This window comes from Nipponia nippon, unplaced genomic scaffold (genome assembly GCF_047370975.1).
Source record: "Nipponia nippon isolate SJK-2023a ecotype South Korea unplaced genomic scaffold, ASM4737097v1 scaffold_2, whole genome shotgun sequence".
Taxonomy (NCBI): domain Eukaryota; kingdom Metazoa; phylum Chordata; class Aves; order Pelecaniformes; family Threskiornithidae; genus Nipponia; species Nipponia nippon.
The window spans coordinates 36,868,414-36,889,003 of NW_028262336.1; the positions used below are offsets into that span (position 1 = coordinate 36,868,414).

Genomic DNA, 20,590 nt, shown 5'->3' on the forward strand with positions numbered 1-20,590 from the left:
ACACCCTGCCTCAATATGGCATTGCTCTGAAATGTTTGAAATCTGGTGTATTAGTGCTGCTTCTACATTTCAAGAAAGTAAAGACTGTTAATGGTCTTACACTTGAGAAATGCAAATTTTACTAATTATATTAGAAATAATTCTATTTTAGCAATGCAAATTATTTAATCATAAATAACTAATAATACAAAGAATACATGAAAACTTGTTAAAATGCATAAATATGCATAGATAACTGATAATTATAGTTAATTTAACTGTATATACATTGCATAACATATTATTTGAATTCTGTGTTATGTTAGAGGTGTTTTGCGTTTAAGTTAGGTTATGCTGCAGGATACGTTTTTGGTGTGAGCTACGTCACTTCTTTATACCTTGTTATTTATTATGAGGATCAGGATTCCTGCTTCTGATGCACAGACCTCTGCAGGGATAATAGTGAACTCAGAAAGGTTTAAAAGTTTAAGCACTTTTTAGAAGTCTTGCTGATTCACACAGGTCTGTGGAATCCATTTGGAGACCACATGAGAAGGCATTTTCTCATGAGGTTACTGATACTTCTAATTTTGGCTGATGGTGAAGTACTGGGAGTGTTTGAGAGGTTCACTGAAAGAGAACCGAACATAAATACGTTTTCCAAGTGAGGCTGCTGAAATTCCCCAAAAAGGTTTGATAACAACGGAAGAATGGGCTTTGTTTTGAATGCCAAACAAAACGTTTGTCGTGATACATGCTTTGCATGCATTGATCTGCTGATTCTGCTTTGCCAAGTTCTTGTTTTCTGTGTTTCAGGAGAGGAAGTTTGTTGGGGGCTCTGGCCAGATCAGTGAGAAAATAATGGAGCGCCTGGGAGGCCGGGTGAAGCTGAGGAAGCCAGTTATCCGCATCGACCAGTCGGGTGAAAGCGTCATAGTGGAAACCTTAGATCATGAATTATATGAGGTAATGAAACATTTAAGCAACTGTTTGTACTGGGATGGCTTGAAAACCTTTAGCTTTTCCCTTCTGACTTCTCAAAACTCCTGTACAAAACTGTAGCAGAGGTTAAAGTGACTATGACAGAAAGTCACACTTTCTCATTGTCCCTGAGTAATAGCAATGATAGAGTTTTCAAGTGATGCCTGGAAAGCAAAGTGTATATTCAACCTCTTCCTTCACTAGCATCTCTTCTTAGTATTCAGTTACTTTCTGAGTGAAACGATAGTTGTGAGGTGAATACAAAAATGTAGCTTAGTAACTTTCTGTAAAAAACATTTCAGGCCTTGCTTCCAAGTTGTAACAGAGGAATCCAGATGGAAGAGAGACCGATGGACTCTTGTAACACTGAAAATCTTTCCACTGGCTTTTTTTCAAGCACTGGGGAAAGAGCAGCTGCCCATCATTGGAACAGATGGCTGTTTATATAATGCTTGTTTGTTGTTTAACCACTAGGATTTTTTGAGGGTTTTGCAATTCTTATGCTAAATGCCAAAATTCCTTCAGAAGATACACCCTGCAGCCTCCCCAGATGTCTGCCAAGATCATTAGAGCAATATACTTAGGATGAAGTAGTGAAGAATGTATTTGGCTTATGTATAATTTCTTTTCCAGGGCAAATATGTGATCAGTGCCATTCCCCCAGCTCTTGGTTTGAAGATTCATTTCAACCCACCTTTGCCACCAATGAGAAACCAGCTCATCAACCGAATCCCCATGGGCTCAGTCATCAAGTGCATTGTGTACTATAAGGAAACTTTCTGGAGAAAGAAGGGTATTACATTTTAATTGAAGGGAATAGTAGTTACAGAGAGAGGGAAGAAAGTACATGGTAATTGAGTAGACTTTGTGTTTAGAGGATGCTGGACCTTAGAAGGAGACTTTGTATACTTCTATGCCATTTTTGCCTTTCCCTGTTTGAGAAACTTGAGAGATCAGTTGGGAAGAGAGGGTGGATGGGAGAACAAAAAGGAGGAAGTAGGCATGAAGGGAGAACTCACGTCTGTTGCTTATTGCCTTGGTTGTTCTTTGTTGTCCTCTCCTTTTCCTTCAGTGGCACCTGGGTATGAGATGAGTCTCTCCCACTTGTACGGTAATCTAAAGGTACAACTGGTATGTGATGGAGAGAGGTTTCATCCCGTTAGTTATCAGCCTGCGAAAACTCTGCCTTATGGATGCACTGGGCAGGATTAATTTAAGGTGTCTTCACAGAGACGTCCCCAGCTGGGCTAGCCATCCTGCACTCCCTTTACACGCTGAATACTTCCATCATGATTCCTCAGATCTCTTTTAGAACTTACTGAATCTAAGACAATCTGCAATGTAATTTCTCTTCACTGGTTATAAAGAGTCCATATCTGTGTGTGTCTACAAATGTCATCCACCCTTCATCTCTGTGAATGATTTTAAGAGTTCTGGATCCTGGCTTATTCTGGCTATTGGGTTTGGGATGGATTGGCAAGAAGTGACTCCCATTTCCTGGTAGAACCCATAGTTTGCATACTGTGCTTTGCTAACACTGTTGGTTTTTTTTTTAAGGAAAATTTATTTTCTTCAAACTCTTCTTTCAAGAACAATTGTGTTTTCAAAACAGTGTACAAATATCTCCTTCTGTGTGTGACATAAATGTCATATACGGAAACAATTGTGCTGGAGGCACTTGAACATCTTCAGTATCTGAGAGTAACCTGTTTCTGTGCAATTAATAATTTCCTTGCTAACCAGGTTGCGGAATAATTTATTTTTCTGTCATGAATTCAATGATAGGAGATTCCTTTATTGACTTCCTGTTTTAAAGATGCTTGAAAAGTATTGTTAATTGTCAGCACATCTCAGATCTGAATTTTCTCTTCTAGAGATGTTCTAGCACTTCTCTGAGCCAAAGAAACACTACACTGCTAGGGAGCTGTGCGCTAATCTTTGTCAATTGATGGGGGTCACTTTACTTGATTTTTTTGTTCTTCTGTCCTTCGTTTTCATATCTCCCTACATTAGAATCATAGAATCGGAGAATGACAGAGATTGGGAGGGACCTCTGGATGTCATCTAGTCCAGTGCCTTGCTCAAAGCAGGATGAATTTAGATCAGGTTGTTCAGGGCTTTTTCCAGTCAAGTTATGAGTATTTCACAACTTCTTGGAAGCTTGTTCCTGCATTTGGATACATGGATCCTAGCTTCTTTTCCACTTTGTGCTTACCAGGGTATTGTGGTACCATGATCATTGAAGATGAAGATGCTCCAATTGGTTTAACACTTGACGATACTAAGCCTGATGGCAGCTTTCCTGCCATAATAGGGTAAGAGACAAAGAAGGTGTCTAGTTAATGCCTTTTTATTTTGCCTTAGAGGCAACAATTGAAACAGAAAACCTGATACTTTTGAAGGGAAATACTTTAAAATAGTCAAAGAGTTGAGTTTCTCAGTGTGTGGTGAATATGTTCCATGAACTTTACTTTCAGAAAAATTCTCCCTACGATTTAATTGCTAATTTTAAAAAATCAAATTCTATTTTTCTTCTCTTTTTCTCACTGTCATCTTTTGCCTTTTTGTGTGGCAAAATACAAAATTTGAGATGAGGAAAGGAAGGAGAAGAAAAAAGGGAGTGATTGCAGAAATGTAAAGTTTTCTCCAAATATTTTGCCTCTCCCAAATCTTCCAGTTCTTTAAATGAAAATTTGTTTTCTAGAATTATATTTTGTTTTATTCTGTTTTTTTTTTTAAACAGCCAGAGAGTATGATCAGTCTTAGAAGGTTTATTTAACAATAATTTCCAGCTCAATCCCAGGCTTCACGTCTTGTTGTTATATGCCTGCATGCACTGGTGTATAAAATTAAGGTCATTGGGAAACAGCTTATACAAATATTCTAACCTGAATCTCAGAGTGGTTCCTTCCACAGCGAGTCCTGCAAGCAGCAGGCATAGCATATAACGTTATGCAGAGAGGTGAAATGGATATTTTGGATAGAGACCCAAAAGCTAATACTATGAATCACAAGCATTTCATCATAAGGTATTGGCATTTTAAATAATGCAGGAAATGTAGTAACATGATGGAAGTAAATTGTTTGTGGTCTTCCTTTTTTTACAGCTTCATTCTTGCTCGGAAGTGTAGAAGACTGACAGGTCTCACAAAAGAAGAAAGGTAAGTATTGGAGATCTGCATGGAATCTGAATCAAACTTTTGTTATTAATGACCAGAGCAGGAAAAAAATGCCCTGATTTGAAGGAAGTTGTCTGTAACTTTGCAACAGTAGGAGGACATGTCACTTTGAGAAAGAAGATCGCTTATTTGTTTTTGAATGAAGACCCCACAGAATTCCCACAAACAAGCAGCAGATGTGGTAGCTAGCCCCTGCCCTTTGGACACTCTCAAGTCCTGCTTCTCATTTTCCAGCAGGGCTGCTCTGCTTATGTGACTCTGGCAAAAGAACTGCTCTAAGGTGCTGACCATGACAGTACTGTGGATATTCTGCTGCCCTCACGGAAAGCATCCAGGGCCAGCCTCATCCCTCTGCACTGCTACCCCTCTGGCTTCTTGCAAGTGCGCTGAGCTCTCTGAAAGCACAGGCTTGGCTCCTGTGCTTGATTTTTTTTCTAATCATCCTGGAGGGTCCTTTCAGTGTCTGTAACTTAGGGCAACCTTGGGGCTGCTGTAGCTGCCATGAACGAGACCTCCACATTGTGAAGGGGTCAAAAAGCTGCCTCCAGCTCTCTACCCTCAGTTATGGGAAAAAATGCCCTTCAGGCACAGATGAAGGTCTTTTTTACTGTCTTGTTGAAACAAATGTCTTCATACAGTAGTGCTCTTTTGTTTATTACTAAAATAGAAATAACAAAGTAATGAGTTTTTTCCATCACACTGATTCACAGTATCTGATCAAATTAAAGCTACAAGTAGCGAGTGTGGATGTGAGGAGAGCCTTATTTTGGCATGGAGAAAATACGTTTGTTTTTAAAGGAGCACTGTGTCCAAGTAAACATTTTTACAGCAATAGCGAGTCTAACTAAAGAAGATGTAGTCATCCCAGATTAGCTTTGCGGGTAGTCTAGTAGTCTGTGGATAATGGGTCTAAATGGGGCTGTTAATGTCCCAGTCTTTTCAAATGACAGCCTGGTACCACAGGGCACTTTTAGTTTTGGTGGGAATGGACAAGGCAGCCTTTTCCTCAGCACTCAGGCTTTGAGATAGACCCCCAGCAGGTGATTGACAATAAAAGTAGTGTAGGTATTCTGAAATCCAGTGTGCCTAGCATTTTAAGCCATCATAAACACCAAATGGTGTCTTATGCTGTGTGTCAATACACTAGATACAACTGACCATTTGTAGTATTTGAGAACAGCTTCTCTTTCTGTGAAATGAAGGGCTGTCCTGGCTGTTTGCATAGCACCATGAAGGAAAGGTTGCTTTTCCCTGGGTGTTAAAAACATTAGCACAATTATCTGACTCTGCCGCTGCCTATGGCCAAGATTTAAATAAGGGATTTTGAACTTTTTTTATTGTGAGGAATAAACCTTAGACTAGGAAGGACTTTGCTTTGTTAAAGAAAGGTTATGAAATATGCTTGGGTGGTATCTGATAGAGATACCCTTGGGCAGGGGTGCCTATGGCTTCTAAAGTCTTGGTCACAGTCAGCCAAGGCAGGAACCCGCTGGGCTGCATTGCAGCTCCTCTCCTGCACATGAGCACAAGTCTCCTTCCAGTGGAAACTGGGCTCCAGGAGAAGGCAAAGCACAAACCTGGGCCTTGTCCCAGTGTATGCTCAGGGTGCAACCAGTTTGTGTCCTTTAGATGGGGGCTATGGTGTTTTGAGGGAGGGATCTCTTCTCAGGACAGACTTCTTGTGGCACCCTACAAAGGATGCATCTTGCTGAGATGCTGTGCTCGCCTGTCAACACAAGCTGGGCTCTCCCTTTATCGTGTTGATGACAGGGTAAGGTTTTTGGTAATCCTTGGATATGAACAGTAGGATGTAGAGTCCGTGGCAGCTGTCCTAAATCATGACTGGGAACAGCAGTTGTGGGAGGGGATGGAAACCATTTTACAGCCAAAGCCAGACTGAAGGGAGTAAAACTCACTTCTGCCTCCCAGCTCGTCTTCCCAGGCCAGGTGCCAATGAGTAATTACAGTGGTTAGATTGTGCCCTACCTTTCACAGCTGTGCAACAAAGGTGATGGCATCACACACAGCTGTGGAATAGCAGACCAGGGAGAAGAGCTGAGTGTCTGCATGTGCTCTTCTTCCACACTGGGTGCAGTGTAACTCTCAACAGGACCCTACCTATGTAGCTCCAGGCATAACATTCCTGTTATTTAGTGCTGGTGGCAATTTCACAGCTGAGTTCAAAGCCAAAAAATAAGGATTTTACTCACTGCATATTCCATACGTTCCATGCTAGCATTAGCCATAAATCCATAAAAAGTATTTATTTAAACTGTTATAGGAGAAAAAGTGCAGATGTTGCAGAGACACCAGTGCATCTGGAAGGATTGCTCTTATTAGGGGAAATGTCCTCAGTGATAGGTTACTGTTGGTACAATTCAATCCTTTAGAAACTGCATTTCTGTGGGTTTTTTCTTCTGTCAAATAATACCTTATTATTGATGAATAATTCATTCCAAGATCGAAATTTCTTGAGTCTGAAGATGCCCTTGATCTGAAGCTTAATATTTTCTTTTGCACAGCTATCTTAAACTAACTTTTATCTGTATTTGCAATGTAGATAGCAAACAGCAGTGAACTTGCACCTTCTTGGAGTCCTGCAGTTGGCCATTCATGAGAATCCCTACCATCCTCTGGTATGCCATTTCCAGGCTCCCTGAAGTGTCAAGTGCAAGTCATGTGTGGAAAAGGGGCAGGGCACAGGCAGATCTAGAGGGGTCCTTCTCATCCCTGTCTTATTGCTGGGAGGAGCAGAAGCAGATGTGTCCCAAGGTGATAACTCACTTTCCTGTGGAGCCCTGTGGTGTTACTGACCTGCCCTGAAAGCAGGAGCCAGTGGACATTTGTGAGAGGTGGTGGGCAGACCTCAGCAGAGGCTTTGCTGGATTGTGCTGTTAAAATGGCTTTACTCTGCTCAGACACTGGGTGGGTGCTGGTGATCTGCAGGGCACAGTGGTCACTTCACTTAGGGAGAGATGGAGAAATGGAGGAAATGGTCCCTTTTGTTACGGCTGTTGCTGGATTCATGTCACCCCCTGACTGCAGAGGGATGTTCATATATAGGTCCCACAGCTCTCTGAGCCCTCCTGGCCGGTCACTGCGTCACCATGCGTTTCTGCTTCTGGAGCAGGCTGACCCTTGTCCTCCGCCCTGGGGCACAAGGAAGGGGCCACTTCCTTCCCCTCTGCTGCTGCTGGGCTTGACATCTGCCAGCAGCAAAATCACTCTAGGGCCACGGCTCTTCCTGAACTGTAGCAGCCTTCACTTTCCTGCTCAAGCCCCAACCAGCACAGGAGGACACCTTCTTCAAGGCCGTTCAGGTCTTCCTGTTTTTTTTTCTCCTCATCGCCTTTCTGTAGCGTTCTTTGAGTTCAGCTGCTCATGGGTATAGCTGGGCTCCTGTATCGCTGGGTTGCTTCATACAGCAGTATAGATACGGTTTCCTCATATGCTTATATAGCTGCAAGTGTAGCCCATACAGTTACAGAGCTGGAACTGTTGTATTTCTGTGCCCAGCATGGCTTTCTGTGGAGCACAAGATTTGCTTCCAGAAGTAAACATCTTTCCAGTGTTGTGTTTGTAACAATTTTTCATAATCGTTAACTATTATTTCATCTTGATCTTGTGTTTGGGAATTGGTGCAGTGCGGCTAACAGTAAACAGTAAGACCCAAAAGCTTATAGGAACAAACTTAATTGCACTTGGGGTTTGCTACAGAATGAAGTATATTCAGGGATTTATAGACTCATAAACCAAAACAGAAGGAAATTTTATAGATACGGAAATAAAGTACTGATTCCCTGAGAGCCTCAGGCTATCAATACCTGCATCTTCGTAGGAACAAACCAGAAGTTATACTATGTGCCAAGACAATTTAAAAGTGCAACGCCTTACTACTTTCTTTTCCTGACAGCCTAGAGAACCTTTGGATAATAGATGAATTTGGGCTGCTAGAGGTATCTTAAGGGAACAGCTTGCATATCTGCTGGTAAAACCGGCACTTATGCAGCAGAGGAGTTTGAGTGAGTTATTTCTAGTGATCCAGAGTCTGAGCAATTAGGATAGATCCCAAAAGGCTGTAACCTCAAGTTCAAGCAGATACTAATACTGGTTCTCTTGAAATTAGGACATATGAGAGGTAGTTTGTTTTCTTTTTCCTTACACAGAAGTCTTCTGTTGCTTTTCTCTTGCAGGAAGACGAGGCTGTGTGAGCTCTACGCAAAAGTTCTGGGATCAGAGGAAGCTTTACATGTAAGCACAAAATCTAAACCACGGCATCTCATGTCAACTTGTTGAGCTGGGGAAGGGCAGAATGAAACCGGAATGCAGCAGTGCTCCAGCACAGCGCTGTGTAGCGTTTTGGAAAAGGTACCTGCCACCGAAGCGCTTGCTGCCCTCTGTAGAGGAGTGGAGAGAAGATTATGGCAAGTCTTGGGTTGTGTTTGATAGTGAGGATAAGAATGAGCTTATGAAACAGTTAAAAGGCACATATGTTCTTGTCCAGCTTTATGGGTGGCATTCACAGTGCTTACCACTATACATCTCAACTGTTTTTCAGATGTGACAGGCTTGCCTTTTCCTCTCAGTCTATGTTGAGCGTAATATTTCTGCTCTCTTACTAGTTGCTAAGATCCATTGCTGCACATGTTTTTCTTTTTGCCTTTCCCTTGCCATCTCTTCCCTGTAATGGTAAATAACTGATAGGATTTGTGTGATCTCACACTTAGTTTAAGTGATCAACACCCTTTATTCTTTAAGGGCAATTTTACATGAGTTAAAAAGTTGTAGACACCAGTCTCGAGATTACATCATTTTAAACTCAACAATATTGTACGCAGAACCATGCAAGTGCCATACTTTGCATTTTTAACAGTATATATTTGTATGCAATGTACATATTACAATAGTAGACCTGTGTACACCAGAGGTTAATTTTGCTGTACGTGGCTCAAAGCATAAATTTGTGCTCAAAGCATAAATTTACATTGACAGGTTAAGAGGATTAGGTTCTACAGTGGCCGGATTAGCTAGGTTTTTTTTTCTAAAAATAGCTAGCAGTGTCTAAAATTAAGGCTTATTGTGTTGGATCCATGCTGCATTAAGAGACTTGTTAAATGTGCTTGTCTTGTCAGATGTTGACATGCAACAAATCATAAGCTATTCTTCTCTGCTGTCTCCTCAGTTCTTTTATCAGCTTCCTCGGGACTTTGTCCTTTCCTTGAGTGAATTAATCTCTGTTTTACAGCCAGTGCATTATGAAGAGAAGAACTGGTGTGAAGAGCAGTATTCTGGGGGCTGCTACACAGCTTACTTCCCACCAGGCATAATGACTCAGTATGGAAGGTACAGTGTCTATTTATAGTGGTCTTCGGAGTAGTAAGATAAGAGCAAGTTAATAAATATCCTCAGAAAGGGTCATAAATCCTCTGTCACTGTTCACTTTACACCTTTAAGATCACTGGGGAATATTTTAAACATATTATAACCTTCCACTTGTCTCAGCTGGGCTTTGTGATGGATGAGTACAGTATCATTAGGGGGTTTTATTCACGTCTGTTATTAGGTGAATACAGCTGACTAGATTCTTGGAAGGGAGTTGGGAAGTTTTCACAATCTGTTTACAAAACTGGCATTGGATATTTGGAATCGGTGTTACCATTTGTGGCACATCTTTAGCTGTTTTTTTGTAAATACTGGCAGAGAGTTGATTCCTGCCAACACTGACAGTAATGAGTGATTTCTTTGGACTGCTCCTTTCCTTTTAGCAGTCAAGGCTTACTATAGTAATCAGTGTGCCATTGTATACAGTCCTTTCAGATATAAGTTTGTGCACGAAAATAAGATTTACCGAGAAGAAAAAGGCTTGCTGGTCAGACCAGTGATTGGATTCAGATACATAGTTTTTAATGTGGTGGCATAGCCCTACTTTTGAAGTTTAAGTTTTCACAATTTAAACAGACCTTAGAGCAATAAAGCAGTTGTAATGAAGAGCCTATGGAGGCCTTAGTATTTAAAGTAATTTTAATGATAATTATTGCAAATCCTTTTTTATTTTTTTATTTGCTTGTTACTTTACATATCATGGGGATGTACTTCAGAATGCTGCACTGCGCTAGTAATGCCTAGGTATTTATGACACTGGCTAAAATAATGAGATAGAATAAGCCTCATCTCAAACTAATTGTCCTCTACGCCTACGAGCAGTGTAAACATTTAGAAAATATGAACACTGGTGCGTTTACTGTAAGAAATTAAATACAATGCAGACTCCCCCTCCAGCGCAACTCACCCAAAGTTACTATCTTTAAGTGCTCGCTGTTATTTAAAACACTTTTATTCTAATATTAACCCAAGAATGTCAGTTATCTTTCCTGATAGGGCTGATGTGACTTACTGTTTGTCCCCTTCCAGGATTATTCGGCAGCCCATTGGCAGGATCTATTTTGCTGGCACAGAGACAGCCACAGAGTGGAGTGGATACATGGAGGGGGCTGTACAGGCTGGAGAAAGAGCAGCCAGAGAGGTACAGATGCAAGCCCAAAACAGGGGGCACTGTCAAATATCCTATGGAAAATGAAAGATTTTCTGTTTGGAGGTGAAACGGGAACTGAGTGTTGACCGCTTCAAGTGTTCTGAAATCTTGGTGCAAATCCCTGCAAAGGGGATAGACTTCAAAAGGGATGAAGGTTTTGCACTTAGATTTGGAATGCTTAGGAAGGGCTCTGGCTATTTCATCAAACTCTTCTCTGTTTCCAGGAATTAAATCTTTTCTTCTTTAACAGAAATCCCAAATTCTCACCTAGTCATTTTTTCTCCCAAATGGGCACTTTGTTAGTCATCGTACTGAGAGGTCATGGCCACTAGCCTGACTAGGAACAGCTCAGTTCTGCAGCTCTGCACACCAAGCCAGTCCCTTCCTCAACTGTTTCCAACAATACCATTGACACAGTGATAGACTATCGATACAGCCTTACATAAAGTCATTAAACAAGAACTTAAATATTTTGCTTCTGAGAAAATGCCAATTCCTCAAGTATTTTCAGGAATATTACAGTTTATGGAGCAGCAAAAGAAATTTTGTCTTTGTTTTATGAGGTGAAGGGAGCCTTGTGGCTCAAAACTACAGTCATGGAACAGAAGTTCGCCTGGAAGGGATCTGGAGAGTTCGTCTAGCCCATACCCCTGCCCCAGAAGACAGGAATCAACTGTCCCTAAACTGTCCCATTTGTGAAGGTTATACCTAACCTGTTCCTGAAAACCTCCAGAGGTAGTGCTTCATGACTTCTCTAATGTAAAAACATTACAGCAGAACCTCCGTAGGCCTCAGCAGAGAAGTTGGCAAGTTAGTTGCCTGGTAAAAATTTTTGTTTTCCTTTCCTCATTTACTTGTGAAAGGAAAATATGTTAAAAATCTAGTGCAAGGGTGTTTCTCACTCTCTTGTATTGAAAAGTTGGTGGGGTCCATGAATCTTGTCTAGAACAAAAGCCTATTGCAAAAGATGGCAATTCTTAAATGTACAAGTGCCTGGAATAGGAAAAACATTAATATCACCACCTCTGTTTTATTGTACTGTAGAAGTTGTTAATCTTGCTGTCTTTCATGACTATCATTTCAGATAATCTTTGGTATCCTGCTGATGTCTGGTATCTTTGATACTTTGAATGGTTACTTTTCCACTGTGAAGGTTTTCTTTTTAGTCTTGCTTTTCTGTGTCTGAAAGTGGTGGTCCGTCATCACTCACAGGATTCTGTTCTTCTTCCTACATCATGGTAAAATTTGCAAAGCAAGCTACTCCTGGCTATAGAGCTCGCCCATGCAGTAGCTGGTTTATGCATGCCTCACTTTGCCATGAGTGTATACTTAACTCTTAGTTATATTCATATTACCCTGTTCCCATTGGACTAGTCAAGTCCCAATATCTCACATGGACTAAGCATAGAGAGGTTTTTCTGTTACTGTTTCTATTTTCCTCTAGGAGGAGTGTCTTCTTTAATATCAGGCCTCCCCAGAAATAAGTTGTACAAAGGTTGAGTTTTCTTTTAAAATTTGAATACACAGCAATTTATGTGCTCAATTACCTTCATCATGCCATTTTAAAACAAAAATTGAAGGCAGCTCTTTTTCCCTTCCAAAGAATGAATGGTACTTACTAGAGAATGTTATTTATTTTCAGATACTGTTTGCTATGAGGAAAATCCCGGACAGTGAAATTTGGAAGCCAGAACCTGAATCAATTGTAAGTCTTTCTGTAGGTTAAATGGATTATTTTTTTCCCCAGTCTTGCTGATGCGATAAAATTTTGTTGGCTGTTTTTATTTAAGTTCACTAAATCAAAGCCACAATAAACTTTCCCTTACTCACTAAAACTGCCCTTCCCTAAACAGGAACATGATAGAAACTCAGAGAGGGCACCCATCTGACAGCTCTGTAATGCGGGATCAGAAAGAGCTGCACTTTTTAACTGGGCTGTGAATCCTTTCTATGTGTCTCTTCTTCATCCCTTTAACTGAGCAGAAAATTTTGATACGCTGTACTTCCTGATAACATGAACTGCTTCAACCCAGTTCTGTTTCTGCCGCAAGAATCTCTTGATTTACATCCTGCCACTCACAGTGGAGATGTTGTGTTGATAATGGATGTTTTTCCCGCAGGATGTTCCAGCTTTGCCCATCACTACAACCTTCTGGGAGAGGAACTTGCCATCTGTGCCAGGACTGCTAAAGCTGATTGGATTTTCCACTTTCTTCACCTCTGTGGCTGCGGCTGGGTTATTTGCCTACAAAAAAGGACTTCTAGTTCAAAACTGAAAAAGGTGCCAATGCAAAGTCTCACACTTGAACGGTTTTCTTTTCTTTTTTTTGAGATTTTTTTTGGCATGTACTTCCTTGTCACCAAAATCAGATCAGGACTGGGGAAGAGGAGAAAACAGTAGAGAGAAGAGGCTGGAGGGGAGGGATAATCGAAGGGGATCCATATTGAAACAGAACTCCTTGAATCCAGGCCTACTTCTAGCTGTAACTCTTTGGTTGTTGAATTTCTAGGATACCCTGCCAAGCGTTATCACCTTGAGGTTTTTATCCAGATCTCAGAACAGAAGTGACAAAATACCTCTATAAAGCCTGTTCTGGTGAGATTTCCAGTTGTTTTTACACTTACGTCTGAACCAGACCCTGAACTTGCAAGTCTGCACAGGCACTTCCATCTCTAGTTGTAAACAAAGGATTTCTGCCGTCTTGTGCGGTAGACTGAGAAAAGAAATCCATAGCTTAAAGAATAATTAACTAGTTCATGCAAATTGCTGGTAAGGATCTTTTTAGTGTTCTTATTTTTCACTCAGATGTCCAGAGCCCAGGCAGCACCTAAGGGACAAGTCAGGCTAAATGTATCCATCCGAACTATGCAAGTGTGGCCGTAGGTTGTTGCCGTTTCCTACAGTGAGTTAAAGGACAATGTTTTTACTGCCTTTGGCAGTGTGGTTGAATTTCAGGCTCCCCAGCTGTGTTCACACTGCCTGGAATGGCAGAACTCATGTGTCCCAGTCAAGTCTGTCCCTGTGCGGGATCAGATCTTTTCTGCCTAGAAAACTGGCAGGCTCCAGACTATAGCTGTTGTGTACAGCAGTATGGCAGATCAGGCTGTTGGACCTGTGTGTGAGCGGGGAACCTTGTGCTAATGTACAGACACAGCCTTTTGAACCTTTTTCACCCCATCTGACATCTCTTTGCCTCCAAGGTCCTCTTTTAGCTCCCTAAATTGCTGCAAGATAGCAAGAGAACAAATTAACCTCTGCCTACCCCAGGAAGTTGTAAAGCCGTCCATAAAAAACTCTTTTACGTATTTTTTCTTATCTCCTTCCTTTCTTTCATCTACTTAAATTTATACTTTGAACACCTTGAGGCTGTCACTTGCCTGGTAGGGCACAATAGGCTTGAAAATGTAGCATTAGCATTAAAAAAGTAAAACAAACCAACAAAAAACCCCAACTTAACTGCCCCTCAACACTTGCTTCATGCTGACCACAGCTTAGCTGATTCAGAGCTTCAGTCTCTCCTAACAACCATATTGATGGGATTAGCACTTCCACTTCTGCCTGCTGTGCTGTGTTGTACTGACTGTGCACTTCTGGTAACTAATCAAGGATCTAAATGATAGAGAGATCAAAGAGAACCATGGATAGGATAGTCACATGCAAGTGCTTCTGCCCTCCCTAGCTTGGTACCTTTGAAACAATGTAAAATAAAAAAAGAAAAAAAAAGAAGAAGAAAAGAAAAAGAACCCAAAAACCCCAACCACCAAATCCTTAGCGGTCTGCCTGTCAACACGACGGTACGTTGTTCTAGGTGTTTCTGCTGTTTTACATCTGCACAACACAAAACAGGAAGATGCACATATAACTGAGAACAGGATTTGGTGCACATGAAGTTTGCGATGTCTTTAATTTTTCTGAGCCTGTTTGCTGCACTTCTCCCTTCAACCAGTGCCGATTTATATGTAAAAAGTTACCTTGCAGTAAAAAGCCATGGAGGGAAGTACAATAATATATTCATCAACTGGTGTGAGCAGACAATAGAGGAGCTGTATCACCAGTCTCAGGCAGACTTTTTGGGCTGGCATCTGATCTTGCTTGCGCAGAGTAGTACTTCATTCTCCAAATAGTCCCATGGAAATCCACTGAACTACTTGTAAAGCTGTAATATTTGTGAGCAGCACATTGGTTTCTGGCCCTTAGGTTTCATTCTTTTTAACTTGATGTGCCAGTTGAAGATCTTCTTGTAGCAGCAGCTTGGATTTTATCACAAATGAATATCCTCATAACAGCCTTTTAAAATGCATAGGGGAACTTTTCAGACATAAAGATCTTTAAGTCAGAAGAACAGTGCAGCAGTGTACATATGGCCTTTCTCATTGTATCACATAGAGCACTAATTGGCTGGGACATTTGCCTAGCACAGAGTGCTTCTACGTGGCTTCTCTGTGTGATTTATTGACTAAATGAATTAGGAAGTGAAAGCTGAATCGGAACTGTGTAAGTTCAGAGCTTTTGCAACTCAGACAATTCTCAGGGCAGAAATAAATATAGGAACCTAAATTTGCGAAGACATTTTTAAAGTCTTGGCCCAATATTTGTAAGTGCTAGACGACGTTCTTTATACTTAACATATAAAGAACTGCTGCTTTTGTAGATGATTTCTCTGCCAAAACTGTTTGGAATTCAAGTCCTGCTTCTGCCCTAGAAATACTCTGCAGGTCTCTGAAGGGGAGCAGATCCATGAGACTAATGAGGATAAATTGGTTTTATTCACATCCAAAATTTGTATCTCTCTTCTTTGCTCCTCAATCTGGCAGAGGTTTTTCCCAGTCTAACAAGAAAATGTTGTGTGCCACAGGGGCAGAAAATCCAAGGAAAAACAATAGTTAGGTATAGTTAGAACTGAACTGAATCATAACCAAAGCTTTTCATGAGATTGGTCAATTAAAAAAAAAAAAAAAAGTGTATATAAGCCTTACTTATTCTTAGTTTCAAAGTGAAACTAAAATGGAAAAAAAACCCACAAAGCATTTCTCATGTTATTCTGCCACAACTAAAAGTAGGTGTGACTTGAAATCTCAAATTAAATTTGGATCCCCTGAGATTTCTAGCCAAATCTGATGGAGCTGGGAGGTCTGAATTGCAACATCTGTATTAGCACTCAAAAGTCTCTTGTCTTCTTCTTTCCGGACTGCCAAAGCATTAGGAATGCTCTCTTTGTCTTTACAGCTGTGTCTTGCTATGATTACACTGTGGAGCTTAGCACCACTATGGGATTAAAAAGGATTTGCTGCTGTTTTCTCGACATCTTCCACATAAAAGGAATATATGGCACTTTGTGTATGTGGATGCCAGTGTGATGAGAAAATTGGCAAATGTAGGTAGAGAATAAAGTTGCTTCCCCATGGGCAGAGGGAACTGTTAGCACTGGCTTACATTTTTAAAATTCCTTCATGGTAACCCTTCAAAGAGAGGAATGAAGTCTGGTTTAACGCGTAACCAGTCATGCTATATTCTTAATTTATTAACATGCTTGATGAGAAATCTGCTATCATGAAAGTTCCAGCAGTTTACCAGCTTCATAAAATGTATTATAGGAACAACCATGGAACTAATTGTATTTGTCTCTTACGAACTGATTTGTGTTATCACGCATATTTTGTAAGGCTCTTAAGAGTTTGCAAAAAAAAAAAAAAAAAAAAAGAGGTTTACTTGCTTGTACACTGCTCTGATAGCAACTATATTGCAAAGGATGTTGGGTCATGGCATGAAAATCTGTGGTAACCAAAGTACTTGAAAGCTTATTGTATAAACTACTCGACAATAACAAGGAAGTGAGCAATCTGAGGCAGCCCCTTGTCTTTCCTTTAACTAGTGCGTTTTTTTTCTCAATGCAGATCTTGATTCCAAATAGCACATCTGCTGTCCATACAACAAAGACATTAATCACAATTAAGTATATGTCTGAGCATTGTCCATCACTGGAACCCAGGGCCTGGAGGAGAAGCTAGAGACTTCTATTAAAATAATCTTCCTGTGTCCTCACTGGGGCTATTGTTTTGCTGAGGTAGACTTTACAGAAGTGCAGAAATTTTAAGTTTTGGGGTTGGTTTTTTTTTTTTGAGACATGAGTTCTATGATTCTATGAAAGAAAAATATTTTTGAGGAAGAAGGAATTGTATGACCTCCAAAAGTACTTGGATGCAAAAGGGAGCCAGGATTAAATGACAACAGATCTGCCACTGCTCTCAGGCAAGAAGCGAACCCACTTAAATCGCAGATTACAAATGCTCACAAATAAACCTGACCTGTGTTTAAATGGACTAACATTCTCTCTGCCATCTCCACCACCTTAAGATCACCTTGATCTTACAATCTGTTCTTCAACAGAGATAAAAACGAGATGGCCAAAGCAGTCTTGCTTTCAAAGTATCTACAGTCAAATCGTTTAGGCGTTGTCATAGACTGCCGCTTATAGCGTGTCTCCTGTGGTCATGTACAGGTCAGTGTTCAGTGATGCCTGCCTCTGTGTTTTGGAAAAAAAGAGTGACTTCACTTTGCAGGAATATATATGCTGTGTGTGTGATGAATTTGTGCCTTTTATAACTGTAGCATTTTCTCAAGTGCCTCCGTGGTGACTGTCTCCCTTGGTTTCCTTCTTAAGTTCCCTTTTCAATAGGCTCTGCAGATATTTTTATCTGACAGCTGTGAACTTTTTTTAACCATAATTAGAATCAATAAATATTGTCATGTCACATTTACTGTTTGAGGCTTTTCTTTGTGGAAGCCCCTTTTCACTTGGTTGTGATGGTGAGCGTTACTCAGTAACAAAACATTTTGCATTTCATACTGAAGCCAGTGAGGTATCTTCAGCTTTTCTCAGTAAAGAAAGCTCTGTAAAGAAGAAGGATAAAAAAACCCAAACCAACCCCAAAAAAGCCAAAAAACCCCCAAACCTCCCCAAAAACAAACACCAAAAAAATCGAACCACATCTGGCAAAAATTCTTCCTAACATATAGATGCCCAACTGTCCTACACTAAAGAGTTAGTTTTTATTGCCATAGGTAGATTTGGAGTGTCCCCATCATGAACACACCTCTCTCACAGCACCTCGTTTACCAGAACACGTATGGGCAGGGGCACGTTTTATAGCTGCTCGTGAGTCAAGGGCAGGTGGTATGTGGCTGTGACCGAACATGGGAAGAAACAGACCTTGTACCAAATACTGTGTTGTGTAAACATAAAAACCCTGAAACCTGGAAGAAAAGAGAGACAAAAATCACTGGCTTAATTTCATCCAGCAGCTCAGTGTGAATACCAGAGAGATAACGTAACTGAAGAACAACTTCGGCCTTGGGAAGGGACCTGTGTTTCACAAAAACGTGTAGTCTATGAATACTGGAAAAAGTGTAACCATCCATGTGAAAGCCGCGTCAAAAGCATGCAGTGCTCTTTGTTTAGGCTTAACTCTCAGTATTACTTTCAAGTTATAAAGGAGCACAAATAAAATGAAAGCAAATATCCTCAACTAATCCTCTGCATGCTCTATAGAGCATCTGTCCCCTAAGAAATGTATCGGAACCAGCAATGCATTTCACAGGCCCTCAAAGCAGCTCAGAAATGGTTATGGCTCTTAAACATTGCTGCCGTGGGTCAGCTATGAACTACCTCTTTAAGCCTTTGTTCAGACATATCCTGTGGCATCCCAGAGGAGGTACTGAAACGGGTTGGTTTGTTTATTTATTTATTTGCAAAGCTTTCAGTGTGCATGTCAAAGAGACTATGTCAGCCAGGGGGCACTTCATTATTTCCACCAGTCCAGTGTACAGAAAATTAATTTGGACAGATTAATACAGGAGAAATGCATTTTGTATAACATTATAGAAGATACTAATATGATTTCCTGAGAAACCAATTAGAAATCCCACTCATTGTTTAGGAGAGGATAGGATGTGTTTGCAAATTATTTCACTAAATCATACAAAACTCACTTCTGGTGTGAGAACTGAGGATCGTTTTTTCCTCTCACCTTGTATAATTATACCAATCTACTCATCTGAAGCAAATCGGGAAATGTTTGAGGGACTGATGAGTTTTGCCTTCTGGCTCAAGGCAGGATAAATTTCCCTGGGGCCTGTAGAGTTGCCTCAGAAAAAAAGCATCCAAGAATGAAAGGCAAAACTGGCCTCAGATTGTACAGAACCAAGATAGAGTTTGGTATCTACTGGAAACAAGGGGAGGCTTTCTGTTTAATTTAGAGCAATGCATTAAGGCCCAGGATTTTGCCACCTTGAGCTGCTTCGGTCAACGGGGCTGCTGAGCCAGAGTTCTTGTCTGGCTGGTCCTGCTCTGTGCCGTGAGCGGGGAGAGAGGGGCTCCTCGCCCGCTGGTTCAGCTCACGCGGGACTGGAGGAGTCCTACGGACATGTCCTTCTCTCTCGCTCTCCGTGTAGGAGGGTACCTAAATCGATGGAATTTCTAACTTCAGTATCTTGGTTATGTGTTTCAAATACATGGGATTAACTCGTATCCAATGCACCTGTTTCACTTGTTGTGCAAAGACATGAATTACAAGGTTAGATGTGTTCAAAGAGCACATGATATTTACCCACCCAGAGAGCAATCCAGGAGCTGAAACACAGTTGCCGTGTGCCTTTCAGACACCTGAGGGCACCTTGTCCAGCCTCCAGCTGCTGCTGCAAAAGGCGGCAGCTCTTCCAGAGGCCCTGTGTCCTAAACCAGCCCTGCACAGGTGGCACAGGCGCGCTGTGGATACCAAACTAGGCAGCTTCTACCTCCCGCCAACTGCTGATAGCAATTAGGGGCTTAAATGCTTCCTTGGGATATTTAGCTTTGGAGAAATGCAAACAGGGATAATGTAGGCCCTGTGAATCTAGCGTGATGCAAGGTAATAAATGGCAAGTTAATAAATTGCAGGTTAATAGGTAGCTGCACATGTAGTATGTAGCTGTCCTTTATGCAGGCAGGCTATACAATGGTTTTGTTGGTCACTGGAAAGAAAAACAAAGGCATGATATTCTAGGAAGTTAGAATATTGGTGGTGTTTGCTAGAAAAGCTTTCAGTTGGCAGCTGAGTGCCAAGTTAAGCTGCAAAAAAAAAATCCATCTGACTAAGAGTGTTTGTAAATTGATTTTAGTTTGCATGATTTGTATAGTCTGTAGCAATAAGCTATTCTGAAGCTAGGCTAGAAAAAGCTCAAAAATGAATTTTAAATAGCTGTGATAAGCTGTGAAACACACATTAAGGGTTTTGTCCACTGGGTCTTTACTCAGTGCCATGCTAGCTCATCTCAGTTTGCCGTTCTTCCTGGCCTTGCTGAAAGAGGCAAACAAAGTTGGTTTGCGTTTTTAACGTCCATTGTGGGTCAAAGACAGCCTCACTCTGTGCTTTGACAGAATGTGAGAGATACCTTTTCTAATTTAGAAGTAAAGGGTTATTAGCTTTCACCCAAGGCTGTTTTTTGATATGTGCATAGGGAATTTTCTGTTCGCAATTTTTACAATTACGCCTTAGCAAAACAGCCCTAATGAAATAATCAATATCCATCCAGCTCCGTTTACACTGGCATCTACAGGTTCTGCAGACTCCCTCCCTCTGCAGCTTCAAGGGGGGGAAAAGCCTCATCCAAATCCAAGCGATCTGTTCATCCAACCTACAGCAGAATGGGCCTGAGCAAATACAGACCAGCCTCACCTACTCAAGGGTATAAAGTCATTGAATGCCAGTAGTAAATTTGGGGGGATCTCATCAAGTGCCATTTCCCAGCTGCAGCAGAGACTTGTTGAAGAAGCGCTCGAGGAAGCGGTACCCAGCAGAAACACCAGCCCTTGGCTGATTGAGTTTGTCAAATGGCGCGGTTCGCTCCTGCACCGCCATCTAATGGGATTCAACACTGCGC

At 41.2% G+C, this 20,590-nt stretch overlaps 1 protein-coding gene across 4 annotated transcripts in view; it reads left to right on the forward strand.

The window, feature by feature from the left end:
• LOC104015759 (amine oxidase [flavin-containing] B) overlaps positions 1-20,590 on the forward strand; it is a 66,311-nt gene that overhangs the window by 42,628 nt on the left and 3,093 nt on the right. For 2 of the 4 annotated variants that reach the window (XM_087757264.1, XM_087757267.1), the window contains 9 exons: positions 796-945; positions 1,594-1,753; positions 3,179-3,275; positions 4,068-4,121; positions 8,333-8,390; positions 9,385-9,482; positions 10,551-10,662; positions 12,314-12,376; positions 12,792-17,426. In XM_087757264.1, coding sequence (XP_087613390.1) covers positions 796-945; positions 1,594-1,753; positions 3,179-3,275; positions 4,068-4,121; positions 8,333-8,390; positions 9,385-9,482; positions 10,551-10,662; positions 12,314-12,376; positions 12,792-12,947 — 948 coding nt within the window. In that variant the 3' untranslated portion in view covers positions 12,948-17,426. Of the gene's footprint in view, positions 1-795; positions 946-1,593; positions 1,754-3,178; positions 3,276-4,067; positions 4,122-8,332; positions 8,391-9,384; positions 9,483-10,550; positions 10,663-12,313; positions 12,377-12,791; positions 17,427-20,590 lie in introns of those variants that run through there. The other 2 variants (XM_087757265.1, XM_087757266.1) reach the window with 2 other exon arrangements.